The sequence below is a fragment of the Astatotilapia calliptera genome, chromosome 8 (assembly GCF_900246225.1).
Source record: "Astatotilapia calliptera chromosome 8, fAstCal1.2, whole genome shotgun sequence".
Classification (NCBI taxonomy): domain Eukaryota; kingdom Metazoa; phylum Chordata; class Actinopteri; order Cichliformes; family Cichlidae; genus Astatotilapia; species Astatotilapia calliptera.
In genome coordinates, this window is record NC_039309.1 from 9,427,441 (window position 1) to 9,444,187 (window position 16,747).

General features: G+C 40.6%; 1 protein-coding gene across 2 annotated transcripts; it reads left to right on the plus strand.

The window, feature by feature from the left end:
* On the plus strand, positions 1-15,192 carry ldb3b (LIM domain binding 3b). 2 transcript variants are annotated; one of them, XM_026178351.1, is made up of 10 exons: positions 1-84; positions 215-537; positions 3,736-3,887; positions 4,356-4,431; positions 8,080-8,102; positions 10,060-10,257; positions 10,900-10,923; positions 12,948-13,114; positions 13,276-13,312; positions 14,758-15,192. In XM_026178351.1, exons 2-10 carry the CDS (start codon positions 442-444, stop codon positions 14,852-14,854), a joined length of 870 nt encoding a protein of 289 aa, XP_026034136.1. In that variant the 5' UTR covers positions 1-84; positions 215-441; the 3' UTR covers positions 14,855-15,192. The 2 variants fall into 2 exon arrangements, with proteins under 2 accessions (XP_026034136.1, XP_026034137.1); XM_026178352.1 differs by lacking the exon at positions 10,900-10,923 and having other exon boundaries at positions 2-84.
* The last annotated feature ends 1,555 nt before the right edge of the window (positions 15,193-16,747 follow it).

A 16,747-nucleotide genomic window follows, 5' to 3' on the forward strand; every position in this document is an offset into this window, starting at 1 on the left:
AACTCTTCTCCACATTAATACTAATTTAAATGTTCATTTTTGCCACTTTGCATTTGAGTGTTATTGATATTTTTTGATTTCGGGGTAAGAAGTCAGACTTTACTGTTTTCTGCAGTAGCTCAGCCCGACTCTTCTGTGTGTGTACCTATCTGCACGTGTGTGTCTGTGTGCACAAACATATGCGTGTGTGTGTGTCTCCATTTGTGTATCTCAGTGGTTCCATAGCACCTGACCCACCCACCCCAGGGTGTTTGTCCTGAGAGCTGGGAGCAGAAGGGTTGTGAAGCCAGGGCCAAGGGAGGTAAGAGCAACCACCGAGGCACCGAGCGGGACAAAAGGATAGCAGGGGTAGGACGGAGAACAAGGGCACAGCACACAGGAGGGGAAACCGCGCAGCCAGCAGGAGTTGTTTGCAGGAGGAGTGTTGACATTTAGCCGAAGATGAGTACATACACAGTGACTCTGAATGGCCCTGCTCCGTGGGGCTTCAGACTACAGGGAGGAAAAGACTTCAACATGCCCCTCACCATCTCCAGGGTAAGGACAGAGCGACCCTCACAGATTTGTTGTGCAACATAAAGAGAAAGTAATGAGAAATGTGACACTAACGAGACAGCCTGTAATTAGCTTGGAAAGGGAAACCAAAACTTCAGACATCTCAGACTGTGTGCACTGATTGGCTGGCTTAAAGCAAATTGAATAATTCAGTGGTGATAAAACACAAAATACACAGTTCACAATACTGTAAGCAAATGATTAACACCCTCAAACAAAACCTCTGTAACCTTTCCCTGCTTGGATAACTTAGTAAGCATCTTTTTATTTATTTGTTGTTGTGTCAGCAGAAAACCAATCACACAGCACATTCTTCAACTGTTTAATAAAGTGCCCTTAAACCCTTAAATGTAACCTAAAAAGCCTAAAAATCTTTTATTACGCAGCGCAGATTAGATTATTTTTTCCTGCTCTGACTATATTTGACATCTAGCTTGTGTTTGTGTACGCGCATACTGTATATCTGTGTGAGCAGGTGTGGTTTGTGTGTGTGCTTTGGTTATGTAATGTTGCTGTAAGCAGTGATGGTAGGGAGCCTCCGATGTAACCTCCATGGAGACTTCGAGAACAGCAGCAGTGGAAAGATGGGAATAGTTTCACTGCTGCCTGACTTAACGCTGAGTGCTGCTGGCACACTTCAGCTAATTTTCAAGAATACCTACATTTCATCTTGATTAATCACTTTTTTCCTCATCCAAGTCATTAGTTAAGCAAGTGACTATTGAAGTTATTTTAACTGTCAAAACTGTTACTAAATTATTTAAAATAAAATTTAAAAAAGTTTTATAAGAACTTATAACAAGCATAATTTTCTTAAAAAAAACAAAGCAAAATCTAAAATTCAAGTTAAAAGGAAGGAAAGACTATAACCACTTAGTGTTCAGCAGAGAGACTTTCTCCCTTTCTGATTCTCTGGCAGGCACCACTGGGGGTGTATTTACAGCATTCCCTTTAAATAGCTTTAGGGGAGAGGTGGATGGATGGTTGGGAATGGGACAGGAAAGCAGCGAGCATTGCGAGGAAGCTAACGGCAGCTTGTGTTACCTTTAGTAAGCTTTCTCGTGGTCAGTTTCAGTTTCCTCGTTTGGAGCTGCTCCTGTGGAGAAACAGATGGGCAGGGGGTCGATTTAGGAAATAACAGAGAAAAGTAGGAATGAGGTGGATGCTTGCCTGAGAGTAATCTCTGCTCCCCTCCCACCTCGAGCCCTTCATTCCTCAGGCCTGATTGATGCTCAGCTGGTAATCAGGCTCTGTTATATTGATCCAGACATCTGTTACTTCATTGTCTTCTGATCCCCGTCTTAGGCAGGCGAGGGGAGCTTTGATCTGTGTCCAGGGTAAGATTGTATCATTGGATTTGTTCAGGTTACCTGTGATTGGTCCTGACAAGTTAACATAAAACACTGCAGCTTGACATGTCAGCTCAGGGTGACATTACAGTTTGACGTAACACTGCAGAGGTTTGGATTTCGGACTTTTGCCAAGAACTAATAAAAGGAAAGAGGAATGAAGACATTGGATTTCCTTACTTCTTGTTATCCAAGCCAAAGCACTTGCCACTAAGAGTGATATTTATTTATATATCTATTGTTATTAATTAAATATATTGATGTTAAAATGTTCTCATTGTGCTTGCCATAGCTGAAATTGTTTTAAAAACTTGACTCTCTCAGAGTTTCACCCACACCACTCTGGTCTATGTGCATGCTCTCTTGAGACTGACATATTTCTAAAGGAGTGAAAACATCTCTCACCATGAAAGCATCTCTCGTTAGTGCGTGTGGAAAAAATAACCTAACAATAGCAACATTATGCCTAATATTTGTCCAGCTAATTGATTCAGTGCAGTCTGGCATGCTGTATAAAACCTGCAAGTAACATTTTTTTCCACATGAATTATTCATCGTTCATTTTAAAGACTCTTATTTTGAAGGATGAACGTGTTATATCTAAGGAAAACATGCGTGATGAATTGTTTGGGTGGTGTCGTGCGCTTCGCTGAACTGAGGCAGCAGAAATATTACTTCTCCTTCACCTTGCTTTTCTGGCCTCTTGCACACACGCACACACAAAGACTGAAATGGAAACACTAAAGCAGACAAAGCAGACGTAAAGAGGAAATAAAGACATGACAACAGTGTGAAAAGACACAGCAGACCAATGATAATGCGATCAAATCTTGGGGGAAAAAAATGCTTTGTAGTGAGTTTGTAGAGGCTATGATTAAAATAAACAGAAAAAAAGAACAATCAAAGAAGTTTTGCATGAATGTCAGTAGTAGGTGTGTGTGTGTGTGTGTGTGTGTGTGTTTGAGAGATAGAGAGGGGGCTCACAGGGGTCAATCACTGGCATCAGGAGCATCGCTTATTTTCAACTCTTTAACGAGTTGCCTGTAAGCCTAGACCCAATACTGTATAACCCAGACCACTGAGCTCACTTAAACCTCCTCTCTGTGTAGTTTAACAGCTAAAACGAGGCTTTGTTGCACAGCTAGAAGTAGGAATACTGCGTTGAAGGTCATACATGAAGGATAACTGAAAGTGACAAAGAAAAGTGATGTAATGCTTTACATAATCTGAAGAATAAAATCTTTTTTCTTGTCATTCAAATTCAAGAAAATCTTCCCATCCCTCTGTTAAGGACCTTCTTCTCTTTCTCTCTTGTTCTGTGTTCTCTAACCGACATGAGACATGTCAATGAAATAAGTTCAGTGTCAGGAATAAAAGTATTCTGCACGCTTTGTGGCTCTGAAATGTTGCTGCTTTTATTTCACTGTTTTTTCTCTGCTGTTGACACTCATTAGACTCGTAGATAACAGTTGGTTACGCTCTGTCAGTTAACATAACTCATCTCCAGAGCTGAAGGATTACTTTAGTTTGCTTCATCGGCTTTTCTCTCCACTAACTTTAAGGCTTATTTACTGTGCCGCTACACACACACAGCATTAATAACTGAGTGAAAAGAGCAGCTACAGTGGAAGTGGAAGTAACACGTCGGCTGGGCGGTTTAAGGCCAACATTAGCAGGCAGATGAACAAACTGTTTGAATCGTATCTTGTGTTTGTAACTTTCTTAAATGCAGGTCAATTTGTACTAAGTGTAACTGCATATGTTTGTCAGTTTTCTGAGGAAGGTGTATCAGTGGCTCTAGCGTGATCTGCTCTGCTGACCCTTTCCTTAGATAACTCCGGGCAGCAAGGCAGCGGGAGGCAGCTTGACCCAGGGTGACATCATCTCAGCTATTGATGGGGTCAGCACCGAGGGGATGACGCACCTGGAGGCCCAGAACAAGATCAAGTCTGCCACCATCAAACTCACCCTCTCAATGCAGAAGTAAACAAGCAGCACACTTATATCTTAACACCCACCCCCACAAACTAAAGTAGGTGATGAAGAAGAAACTTTTAAGGTACTTGAGTTGGATTTGCCTTGTCAATTTGGGCATTTAAGGAGGAGGACAAAGTGATGAAAGTGATACTTCAGAAAATTAAGGTTCCACTTCACACTTGAGTAAACTAACAGATCCGGGATTGGCTCTGTAACTAGCTGTGATTCCGCGAAATCCCTCTATGTACACACTCAGTTCAAATCAGTTTAATTTTATGAGAGTCTCTTCAATCCACCTACACAGTTTCCATTTAGACTAAAGGTGAGCACATGAGATTTTTCCAACTTCTAGTTATGCATATGAAAAACTGGCTGATTCTGCAGCTCTAACACCAAAAAAGTGACATGAGGAAAACACATCTGACGTTTTCTCCCTGAACAGAATTTTTTATTTTTTTGCTGTATAATCTACAGATCAAGACGCCCGGCCCCAGTTCCCATGGCAACTCCAAGGATGGACTCACCTATGCCAGTCATCCCTCACCAGAAGGTATAAACACAGCCGCTCTATCATAAAAAAACATACCTAAATGACACACGCAGACCTACTGAATATCATATATGTTGTCTGTTAAATCCTGTGTGTTGGTAAATGTGTTCCGTATCCTCGTCTTATACGTGTTTGTAAGAATATGATTAACTATTTTATAATGGTGCCATCAGGCAGTGACCTGCTGCCCTCTAGTGTAAAATATTCACAGTGCAACTGAAGGGGAATCACTACAGGGAGGTCAGAGGTCAGCAAAAGAAAAGCAAAACACCAACAGAACAACTGCTAAACAAGCTGCTAGCTTTGGTTTAATTTAAAAGATTCATTTTTCATCTCTATATATCCATCTATCTTGACATTCTCCCATTTTTAAGGCATTACAAGAGGAACATTTTGCAGGAGAAGTTCAAAAGAAGGATCAAGAGTCTTGTGGAATCCTCCTGGACAAAAAACCCTGCAAAAGAAATCTCTTCCCAGCTTCAAGATCTCCACCAAGCCAACGGGGGCAGTACAATTCCCCAATAGGCCTTTACTCCCCCGAAACTCTCAGAGATATGATTGATATGCAGGGCAAAATAGGCGAGGGATCAGCATCGGCCAGAAGAGTTTCATCGCTGGGGTAGGTTAGCACACTTTAACCACCGGTTAAATAATACGGAGAGAAGAAGATAACTAATCTGGGGGGGGGGGGAGCCAAACAGAGCTCACCCAAGGAATGAAGCCACACCTCCCTCATTTAACCAAAGATTAACAGAAAATGTACTCAGAACTTTCCACTGCTATTCCAGTACGCATAACCTCTCACACGTGGCACTATTTTAGGAGCGTGCATACAAATGCACCTGGCCTGCATCCAGGTAACAGAACGGGAGGAGCGCAGGATCATTTGAGGATATTTGGAGCCTCTTTACTAAAGGTCACATTCCCTCAGTACTACATTTAAATATCTCAGAACAAAAACTGACTCTTCAAGATGAAAACATAAAGCCAGTGAAATGATGCTGCCATCAGCAACATCGTCACCAAAGAAGTCTTTTTGCTGTTTCGGCTCCCCAAGTTGGTTTTTTGAAGATTTTATCATCTGGGGAATGCATCCCTCTTACTGCACACATGGGAATGAAAGCCCACAACAAAGGTTTTATTCTTGTTTGAAGCAGAGACATGCTGTTTTTGTGAGTGTCGCTGATGCGAAGGTAAAAGCTCTGCAGGTATAGCAAAAACAAACCCGCTGTACAGGTGCTGACTTACGGTTCTCTGAGCTCATTCAAAAAACCAAAAAACAAAAGGTGTCAGATTCTGTTTGTTTTTTTATTCAATAGATCTAAATAATTAGGTATTAATTTTGTTGTTTTTTGTTGCTTTTTTATCTTTGTTTTCGCCTTCTTGCTATCTGTGTGTTTAGATTCAGAAAACAAACCAATAACATTTATTTTGATTAAACAATTCTAAGGGAAAAATGCAGAAACATTCATTAAAAATTAAAGTCAGAATTTGTAAAACTGTTTTGGTTTTTCACCCCTAAAATAGCAACAATGTTTTTCAGTGGATCACATATTTAATAACCTGTAACTGACTAATCTTTTCTGCTGTATTGTGCTGTTATCACTGAATTATTCAGCGTAATAGTGGCCATTTATTTCAGCATTGTGCTTTTCTCTTTCTAAATTTATCAGTTTTGAGAATATAACTGTAGGGCCCCACTATAGTAAATTTTAGAGTTGATATTCATGTAATGAAAGACATCCTTATAGAGGGTGATTTTCAGCTCCACAGAAAACCAAGGGATTGACTCAAAATTAGTTCCAACGTCGAGGGAAAATGCCACTATAATAATAATTTTTCTTCTGTGTTCACAGTGCATTATTGGGCTACATAATATATTTTTTGGACAAAACATAATATAACAAATTCTGCACATTCTTATATATACTTTCTAAACAGATACCAGAAAAACAGCACTTTCTTCAACTCATATTTCCACCTAACAAAGCTCAGGTTGGCTCCATTTCTTTCTTATTCTTCTTTTTTGGTGTCCGTAAAGTCATATTCATGTTGCATATTTGATCTGGAAGTTCCCATACCTGGAGTCTGGTGGGAGTTGAATTATGGCCGCTGTTGAGCGGTCTCTTCTCAGAAGGATGGCATGTGTTTGCGTGAAGTCTCAGTCATGGAATACGTGTAGAGTTTAATTAAGGGTGTAACGTGTTTGGCCTCTGACATATCACAGCCACGTATCAGTCTCCCCCTAATCTGTTTCCCCTCTGCTGAGCCCTTACAGTAACAGCCAATGGGAAGTCAGGTGTCAGAAAAACGTGCTCCATGCAGAGCACAGGATGATGACGGCAGCGTCATGCCAGCAGCCCCACCTCACTGAGTACATGCGGACACACACACACACACACACACTCGGAGAGGACGAGCAGCTGTTGTACGCAGTTATGGAATGTTCCGCTCTGGTTACACACCATCATCCTGAATCCCCTGAAGGCCAAACCTGAGAAAGGACACCCCGTCTATAGGGAGATGCCCCATACGTGATATGTTTCACTTTACTGTACCCTGAACACATCCATGTACTGTAGAGACAAACATTTATGTGTCTCACCACTGTGGAATTGAACACATTTACACTGACAATATGAAGTTGGCAATGATTCCTCGCATAAGAGGAAGTCAGTCTCTCTGAAGATTGAAATCATTCAGGCTTAAAATCTCACACGATATTGGTTATGCTGCACTATGTGTAGCTCATTAAAACTATCAGGCACTCTGTTTGTCCTCTCAGTTTATTTTGAAAACAGCAACAGAACTCACAAATACTCACAAACTCAAAGCACATTCAAACTGACCTCTGCAGTAGGTGAAAATTTAATAAAACTATATAACTGTGTCTGGGATAGGCCCCAGTCTCCTCTGCTACTCTGAGTTTATTAGCGGTTAATAAGCTAGATGCATGGATGGATGGACAGACTGAACTATTGCCATATCATTAGCCTTGTCTTGTGCCCATATTAAAAATGAAACAACACTGAAAACCACCATTTGTTCCAAGTAACCCTGAGAATAAGAGTGAAATGGATGCAGATTTATGAAGGTGAATTTGTGTGAAACTTTACAAACTCCTGTTTTAGCAGGTTTTAAGAGCCCAGAGTGTAACCTTTTATACATGAGACAGATTCTTGGCAAAAGCTAAAGTGAAACCAACATAAATATTTCCATATGCAGGGTTAGAAATCTGCAGTAACTTGTCTGTGCCAGCCTGTGTTCATCTATCTGTAATGTCTGCTGTTCTGACATAAGTTGAGCGGGTGGTTTGCGTTCTGTTTTGTGTGGTTGTGTATATTTTTGTCTGTTCTGCGCTAAATGTGTCTACATCCCTGTCGTCCTGTGTCATGTGACTGAAACACTTCTGCTCCTGTCAGTCACTCCTGAGGTTTCAGGGGTAGCAGGGAAATATCCCAGTGATGGGAAAAAGGCTGCTATTTTGACCAGTACATGGGATTACACATGAGCACTGTAGCCGGATGGTTTCCTGCAACGCACATAGAGCTATTGTTATCCACAAAAAATACCTGTAGTGATTCACCACATTCCCTCCTTTTGTCTATTTGTCTCTCTTTGTGTGTCGGTTCCTCTGGTGTGTTTCAGGTTATTGCAAACACAGCTGCAAAGTCAGTACCTTAATTTATTTTTACAGCATTTCATGTGCATGAAGTGAAGCGCAGCAGTATTAGCAATTTTCGATCATCCACTCGTAACTTTGGTGTGAGGTTGTGGGATTTGTGTGTTTGTGGTTGAACTAAAGCTTCCTTGTAGCTGTTGGGCTGCACTGAGCGTGGCGTTCACAAGCTAAAAATTCAAGTCATGTTAAAATCATCTGGTCCCCAGAAGTGGAAAATGGCAGACTACCACATTACTTTGGTGACTTTGGCCAGAATCTCTACTTTTCTCCATGTCACAAGAAATGACTGTGCATCGTTCTTCACTTTGTTTATCTGACAGCTCTGTTGCCATTTACTTTATCATAAAAATGTAACATGCCTGCCAAGATTACATTGTAGCCAAGAGACGAGTTCCAACGTTACTTACATTTTGAGACAAAGAAACCAAAACAGACTGTAAATTTTAGCGCTGACACAATTTTATTTCTCCCTTAAATAATTATTTCATTTTCATTTCATTTCATTAAGTTTATTGATCCCAAAGGAAATTGTTTAAGGCTGCCGGCATTCCAGCATCAGCACTGAACTCATAATGTACTGAGACATTTACCTGCATTTCCACTTCTGCTGGTCCTTTTAATCAGTTTTACTGTGTGTGAAATTCATAACAGATATGTTATGTATTTGCAGTACTATGCCTATATCAGTATAACTGAGTGCATCATTTTAAACATGCCAGTGATGACCTGTCAGTTTGGCCTGCTGGGTGCCTGAAACATTAGCATGTTTGGTTTTCTTTGGACTTGTTTGTTTGTCAAGTAAAAGCTAAGAGTTTAGAAATGTTCAAGAGATGATGTCAAAGACCTTTTAGTTTCTGTTGACATGCTGTGTCCCAATTCCACAAATATTAGAAATATTAATTCACTGGTATTAAATATTTATCCAGTAGGATCTGAACATTTGCCGCACATAGTACACGAATAATGCTATGTTTAGTTCCCCTCTAAAGTTGGGTGTTGTAGCTTGGAACAACGTGATTCCCGATTTGAGCATTTTCAACTTGGAAAATCAAGAAACACTATTTTATTTTATTTTTTTTTTTTTTGCTCCTTGGGTAAAGCCTGTCATGTGTGACAAGCACTTAAAAGCCACCGCAGCCCATAATCGATAGAGCCCGGTCAGTGATCTGTCTGTGGCTTATTTATTAGCAAGTCACAAATATGCAACAATACAGATGAAAAGTTTTACTGTTTACATTCGCTGCTGCCCTCTAGAATAGTTTCAGTCGAGATGGTGGGGTTGCTCCAACTTTCCAAGTTTGAAATCCGATTTTAAGGCAGAGTTCCAGGTGAAAGTTCCATTTCTGAACTTGGAAATTCTGACTTCAGCTGGATTGCACTGTAAGAAGTTAGCATATGACATATGCAGCAGCTAATGTCCCTTCCAAACAGTGACAGCAGGATGCAATGCTCCCTGTGTCAGCTAGATTATTTTTAAAATATACTTCATTGTGGCTTCAGCATTAAAAGTGAAAGAGCTGTTAGGTTGTCTCTATGTCTATGGGCACTTAAATACTGTTAATAAATTGTGAACTTTTAAGTGATGTTTGTAGACAATCCCAAACTTTGATGGTGTAAGTCAACATATGTGGCATGGTGGTGCAGTGGTTAGCACTGCTTCCCCACAGCAAGAAGATCTGGGGCTCGAATCCAGTCTGGAATCACACATTTTTCCATGTTTTGGATCTGGGACACAGCTACAGTACAGAGTGGTGAATATTTGCTAACCACTACAGCGGTACAACAGCCCCGCCTTTCTGCCGATTGCATGACTACACCTTGACCTTGCCTTTTCGTTCCCCTCATATCCCCGTCTGTTAACGCCTCATGTTTAAACCCTTCACCCCACACCTGAAACCTTCTTCTTTTACCCACTGACCTTTCACCCTTTCCACCTGCTCTGACAGTGTGGAGTACACCCCCAGCTTCAACCCCATTGCTTTGAAAGACTCAGCCCTGTCCACCCACAAGCCCATTGAAGTGAAGGGTCCAGGAGGAAAAGCCACTATCGTTCACGCTCAGTACAACACACCAATCAGCATGTACTCACAGGACGCCATCATGGACGCTATCGCAGGGCAGTCACAGGCAAAGGGACACGACAGGTGAGGACACACAACTAAACCAATCCCGCCCCCAGGTGTTTTATACCTCTTTTGCACTCACCATTTGATGACATCACACTGACTGAACAAAGCCACGTGTTTAGAAATTAAAGGGTCAGTTACTCAAATGACAAAAATCCCCATATTCATTCACTCAATCTTCACTTGCTGGTTATATTAAGGCACTAAAATCTACTTTGATTGTCAGATTGGTTTAAAATATGCCTCTGTGTGTAAATGACACACCAAAAAGTAGTTTGCAAGTCAACTTGTGAGTTATGAATGAGAATCCCATTTTACTGTTGCCATAACGCAGTAGGTCACAGCATCACTGCCACTATGAGATGCCAATGTGTCTGATAAAACAGCAGTGGTTGATGAAACTGACCTTTTAACTTTTGCCTGAAAAGCTCCAAATAAGGTGGAGCTTCTGAGCATACGTTAAGCCTACGCTGCTACAAATAGGGTGTCTATAGTGGTGTAGTGTATGCCCGGGCTTTTCCTTGTTGTCTATGTCCATGCCGAGTACTCCTCCGTGCCTTCACCCACTTTCCTCTGCTCATTCCATCCAACCAACCAACCACACCCGCGCTGTCCTCCACCCATCCCTCCCCATCCTTCCTTCCTGGTTGTGACATGAAGTGAAGAGGCAGGCTCCCCCTTGGCGTAAGTACAGCAGAGCTGCTTTTCCGTCTCGCCTCTCCTCATCCGTGCGTCTCCTCTCGTCTCACGACTTCATAATAGCTTGCGCATTGTGCCATGTGTCTCATAAACTAATGCCCGACTGAAAAATGTCTGAAAATCCTCCAGCCTCCTGTATACAGAATTTATGTTTTTATGTGTTTGTCTGAAACATCACATCAAAGTGTTTGATGCACACTAACCATGAGGTTGTCATGGTTATGTGTGAGGAAGTACCGTGGGTACTTTGGCCTTAGTGTGAGAGTGCAAGTCGAGTTTAGAGTCATACTCTGAAAAAAGGAGCCAGTATCATCACAGCTTCGGGAACCTGATGGGATTTCATCTGATGCAGTTTTATGGCATGGGAATGTTCTGAGTATCACAGGTTTTTAAAACATCTACTGCCCGGACCCGCACTGAATCACTTACTAACTGCTGTGTACATGCTCCTGAGTATTTACTGTCATGAAGACTACAAGACAGTAAATACAGGCACTTAAGGTAAAACTATAGATCAACAGAACAGAATTGAATATGATGGATTAACACATAAACTATAAAAATGTAATAATTAACCTTAATGTAAAAAATGCCCATGATTGTATAAAATTCAATATTTAGTGGGTTTTCAGTGGGTGTTAATACTGCAGATTTCAGCAGGTCTTTCCAGTTTCAGGTCTGTTACACACTGAGATTAGAGACTTTCAAGAACTCCTAAAAAGCAAAGAATTATAGACACATACAAATATGCATACAGTGCTGTGAAAACGTCTTTGCCCCCTTCCAGATATCTTCATCTTTTTCATATTTGTCAGACTAAAATGTTTTAGATAATCACAGAAATTTTAATGCTAGACAAAGATAACATGAAATGATGCAAAACCCTTGGCAGAAAGAACTGCAATCAAGTTTTTTTTGATAACTTTGAAGGTTTTTTTTGTATTATTATTAGCATGAATAGCCTGTTTAAGATCATGCCAAAGTTTTTCAGGTCACTGCAACCTTGATTTGGGTTTTTTGTGCCATTCAGAGATGGACTTGCTGGTGTTTTTCGGATCATTGTTCTGCTGCAGCCCAAGTCCGTTTGAGCTTAAGGGTCCAAATTGACGGCCAGATATTCTCCTTTAGGATTTTTCATAGAGAACAGAGTTCATGGTTCCATCAGTTGCAGCAAGTCGTCCAGGTCCTGAAGCAGCAAATCAGCCCCAGACTATCACACTACCACCACTGTGCTTGACTGTTGACATGATTTTCTTTTTATGAAATGCTGTAATGGAACTTAAATCTTGCAAAAACTTTACGTTTTGGCTCATCAGACCATATATTGTTTTCCCAAATGTCTTGGGCATCATTAAGATGTTTTTTTTAACAAATGTGCAGAAAGCTTTTGTGTTCTTTTTTTGTCACCTGTTATTTTCTCCTTGGAAGTCTCCCATAGATGCCATTTTTTTTCCAGTCTCTTTTTTGTTGTTGTTGAACCATGAACACTGACCTGAACTGTGACACGTGAGGCTTGCAGTTCTTTAGATGTTGTTCTGGGTTCTTCTATGACCCCTTGGATGAGTCATCATTCACTCTTGTTGTACGTTTGGCAGGCAAAAGTTTCACAACTTTACCACTAATTGATGATTTAACAAGGGGCAATTAGTTTTTCACACAGGGCCTGGTAGGTTTGGATATATAACTGTATTTTGTATTTATTTGGGTTTTGTCTAGTATTAAAATTTGTTTAATAATTTGAAATATGTCAAAACTAAATGTAAAAACTAAGAAATTAGGAAGGATGCAAATAATTCTTCACAACACTGAATTAAAAGAGTGATGCTTTAGGCAATTTTACTTTTTGTTCCAATATTTGTTTTTGGTGTACAAATATTCTACTACTCTAATATCGTTAGGTGGTAGTGTATCATGGGCACTTAATACATGATCTAGTTTCAGCTTTAAAGGTTGGGCCTTAACATCCATCATTGTTCCGATGACGTCTAACTGAACTCTTTGTCCTGCAGTGGTGTTCTGCCCATCAAGGAGCCTGTGGTAGATTGTGCATCTCCAGTGTACCAGGCAGTGATCAGGCCAGGAGAGCCCCTGGACATGACTGACTGGGCTCGCCGCGCTGCCAACCTGCAGTCTAAAAGCTTCAGGATTCTGGCCCACATCACTGGCACCGAATTCCGTCAGTACACTGACTCCACCTTATCTTCTTGTCCTTTCATCCTTTATGATTTCATACCCTCTCCCTGAATGTGCCCGATACTTCTCCTTCCAAATCCTCAATTAGTTATCATCTCATTGAGAGATCTTACTAAATGCTCTTGTTTATGTCTGTCAATGCAGTGCAAGACCCAGATGAGGAAGCCCTGCAGAAGTCAAGGTAAGAGTGGTCTTTTAATGGTGCGTGACCAGTCTACTGACAGTTGGAGACATTAGAGAGGTTCAGATACTTTAGCAAAATTGAAAAATTACATCAACTGGCATCAGCTACCTTGTCTTAAAGAAAAATGCATAGAAAGCTAAGCTGAACTGAAGTGGATACTTCAACTTTAATTAAAAGGGTTTAAGAAAGGTATTGCATTAACTGTTTATTGCAGCCATTTTTATACATAGCAATCCACTTTCATATGCTCAAAAGTAACTGGACAAACCAACATAACTTTTAATGGAAGGATTGTTTCTAATGCTTGGATCCCTGCTTGAAACCCTGCTCTGCCAGGCCTTTACTGCAGCCAGCTTTCCTTCTGCTTTAAGGGTCTCTTTGACTTAACTTTTATATCTAATAACCTATTTTGACACTAGAACATCATCTTTTGAATTTTGCCTCAGCTAATTATTCATTTGCACTGTCAGATTAGTTTTGCAGCACTTGGTTGAATCTGAGCAGAGAGCTCAGCTGCTTCTATTAGGAACGTATCAGCAATAAATACTAGTAAACCAGCTCCACTGGCTGGCAGCTATATACGCCCATGCTTCAGTATGCTGGCATGCTTTAGATCATGACTTGCTCTTTTCCTTCTTCATACTCTTCTCCTTCCATCATTTTTGTGCAAGTTAATCTTGTACGTCTTGAGAGTTGTTTTTTGACAACCTCTAAAGAAACACTTTACTATCATCAGTTTATTTCAGAAAGGAGAGACACCAAGATACAGAATACAATTAATCTATTTGACGATTAGACTCTGATGACTCCCAGTGATAGGAATTAGGATAGGACCCCCTGGAGTCTAAGCCTCCATCTTCATCTTCATCGTCACCGGTGTTTAAATGAAGCTCTGAGTGACAAGAGTGGGACAGAGTGCAGGCTGATTGGCTCAGAGAAAGTGGGCAAGAAGATGATTGGACTAGAGCAAGGATGTTGCCATTGAGTTTGATAGCATGGAAACCTGACAGTGATCGAAACAATATCCTCCTGAGACCCAGCCTATTCATTTTTGTCCTCTGTAATGGACATTTGTTTTTAATCTGTATCCTTTGACTTATTTGAGCGACCCTACTAAGTCTCAATGTGCTCAATAGAGGACATTCTGGCATTTCCAGTGATATCTCATGTTTGGGTGGTCTCTTTTACCTCCAAAGAGGCAGGAAATCACGAAAACAGAAAAATACTTTTTTCCTCAGTTCTCTGGAATCCACTTGGAAAAGTGGTGCACTATGTTTAAAACTGGCTTTTTCTTCTGTAATACACTTTGATGATGTACAGATGAAAAATTATAAAGAAGTGTGTCACTCTCCAAATATGCATGCACCTAACCGTAAACTAAAAAGTGTTATTTATTTAATTTCTTTCCCCACGCACACACATATTGTTTTCCCTACCATCAGAGAGAAGTTTGAGTCGGAGGTCAAAGGGCCCCGCTTTGCCAAGCTGAAGAACTGGCATCATGGACTGTCTGCACAGATCCTTAATGTCCAGGAATAAAGAGGAGAAGGTGAAAACAAAGGGAAAGAGAAAGAGAGAGAGGGGGGAGGAGGAGAACATGTAAAGGACGACATGGACAAAAGGAAGAAAAAGAGATAAATTATGGAGAGAGATAAGGAGCAAGAGGAGGAGCAAAGTGCTCGGGAATGTGACATAGTATTGTAGCCCAGATTAGTTTGATGAAAGATACTAAATGTTAGTGTAAGAATGCTAAATGTTAAATGTCAAATATATCTGTCAGCTGCTAAAACCTGATCTAGCATTTGGGTTTTTCTTTCCTTGTTTCCTTTTTGTTTGGGTTCTGTCTCTCTTATGTGAAAGGGAAATTGTACAAAAAATGAAGTATTCAAGTGAAAATGCAGAAATTATGTTTCTTTTATGCACCAGTACGTAAACAAACATATGAATTTTAACACTATGTGCATGTTTGTGAGGCAGCACACATAGAGATGTATCTAAATGCACCAATACAGTATGTAAAAAAACAAATGCACTGATATGAATGTGAATAAATGTTTTCTTAAAACAATACGGCTGAATGAACTGCTGTAAACCGCTGGAAACATGGTGTGGTGCTATGATTGAGACGTTCATCAATCGTGTTTCCTGTCATTTCTGTTCCTGATGGAAAAGCAGAAGCAGTCTTTGACTTTGCAAACCAGGATAAAAACTAAACCAAAAACAAAAGAGCATCTAACAGCTTTTGACAGGATAATAAGATGATTGTTTATTTGCTTGTGGCACCGCTGGCACTGGCACAGCTGTGATAACAGGGCTGACAAAGCCTTAGATATGAACACAGCATGTGGAGCCACAATCTTCAGCTTTTATTTTAAAGCAACGCCATTAAACTTTTTCTTATTTTCTAACATTCACTTCTCAAAACAAATTAATAAAACACTGAAAACATATCAGATCTCAATGGAAAAATGGAAAAAATGGTGCTGAGTAGTTTGTATGGCCCCCATGTGCTTATATGCATGCATAACAGTGACAGCTCCTAATGGGATGACAGGTTTCCTGGGGTTTCTCCTTCCAGAGCCTGGGCATTGTCGTGCACCAGGAGGAACCCAGGACCCACTGCACCAGCGTAGTGTCTGATATTGGGTCCAGAGAGTTCATCTTGATACCCACAACAAACCTTTTGGCAATTGCATCTCCTGGAGGAGTTGGAGTAGTTGTGCAACCTCTGTAGGGTCCAGCTATTGCCTTATACTTCCAGTAGTGACACCGAGAACAGCCAAATGCAAAGCTAATGAAAAAACGGGAAACATGAGGTGGGAAAAAATATCAGTGACCTCCATCTGTAAAATCATTTCTGTCTTCGGGGGTTGTGTCATTGTTGCCTCTCTTGTGCACCTGTTTTTAATTTCATTGATACCAAAGCAGCAAAAACAACTCCCTCTGCTACTTAACTGACCAGATTGATTGACTGGATGCTGTACTCTAAAATCCCCCTTTCAAATTTTTTAGCAGTGTATACTGTGGCAGTGAGTTAGCATCCAGGGGTTAACAATATTAACTCTTTGTTTAGTTCTGTTTCTTCACCAACACATGACAAAGATATTTGGCTGTGTTTTTCTGCTATTCGCTCCCCAACCAGCTACCTAATGTTTCTGCACTTTCTGGTGAAAACTGACACACCAAACATGGACTTGACCAGTGAGGCCACAACAAAAAATATTAAAATACAGAACCAAAAATTCAATTTCTAGAAAGAAAACTTCTGCAGAGCAGAGGGGAACTGCATGAAGGGGGGCTACCAGCAAGGCTCTTTTCAGGTAAACAGTTTATCGTTCATAGTCGTGCATGTTGACTTGGACTTGGCTACAAAAGATTTGCAAACAGCATCAGTGACTGATGATCATACATCTCATGACTTAACAGCTGAAG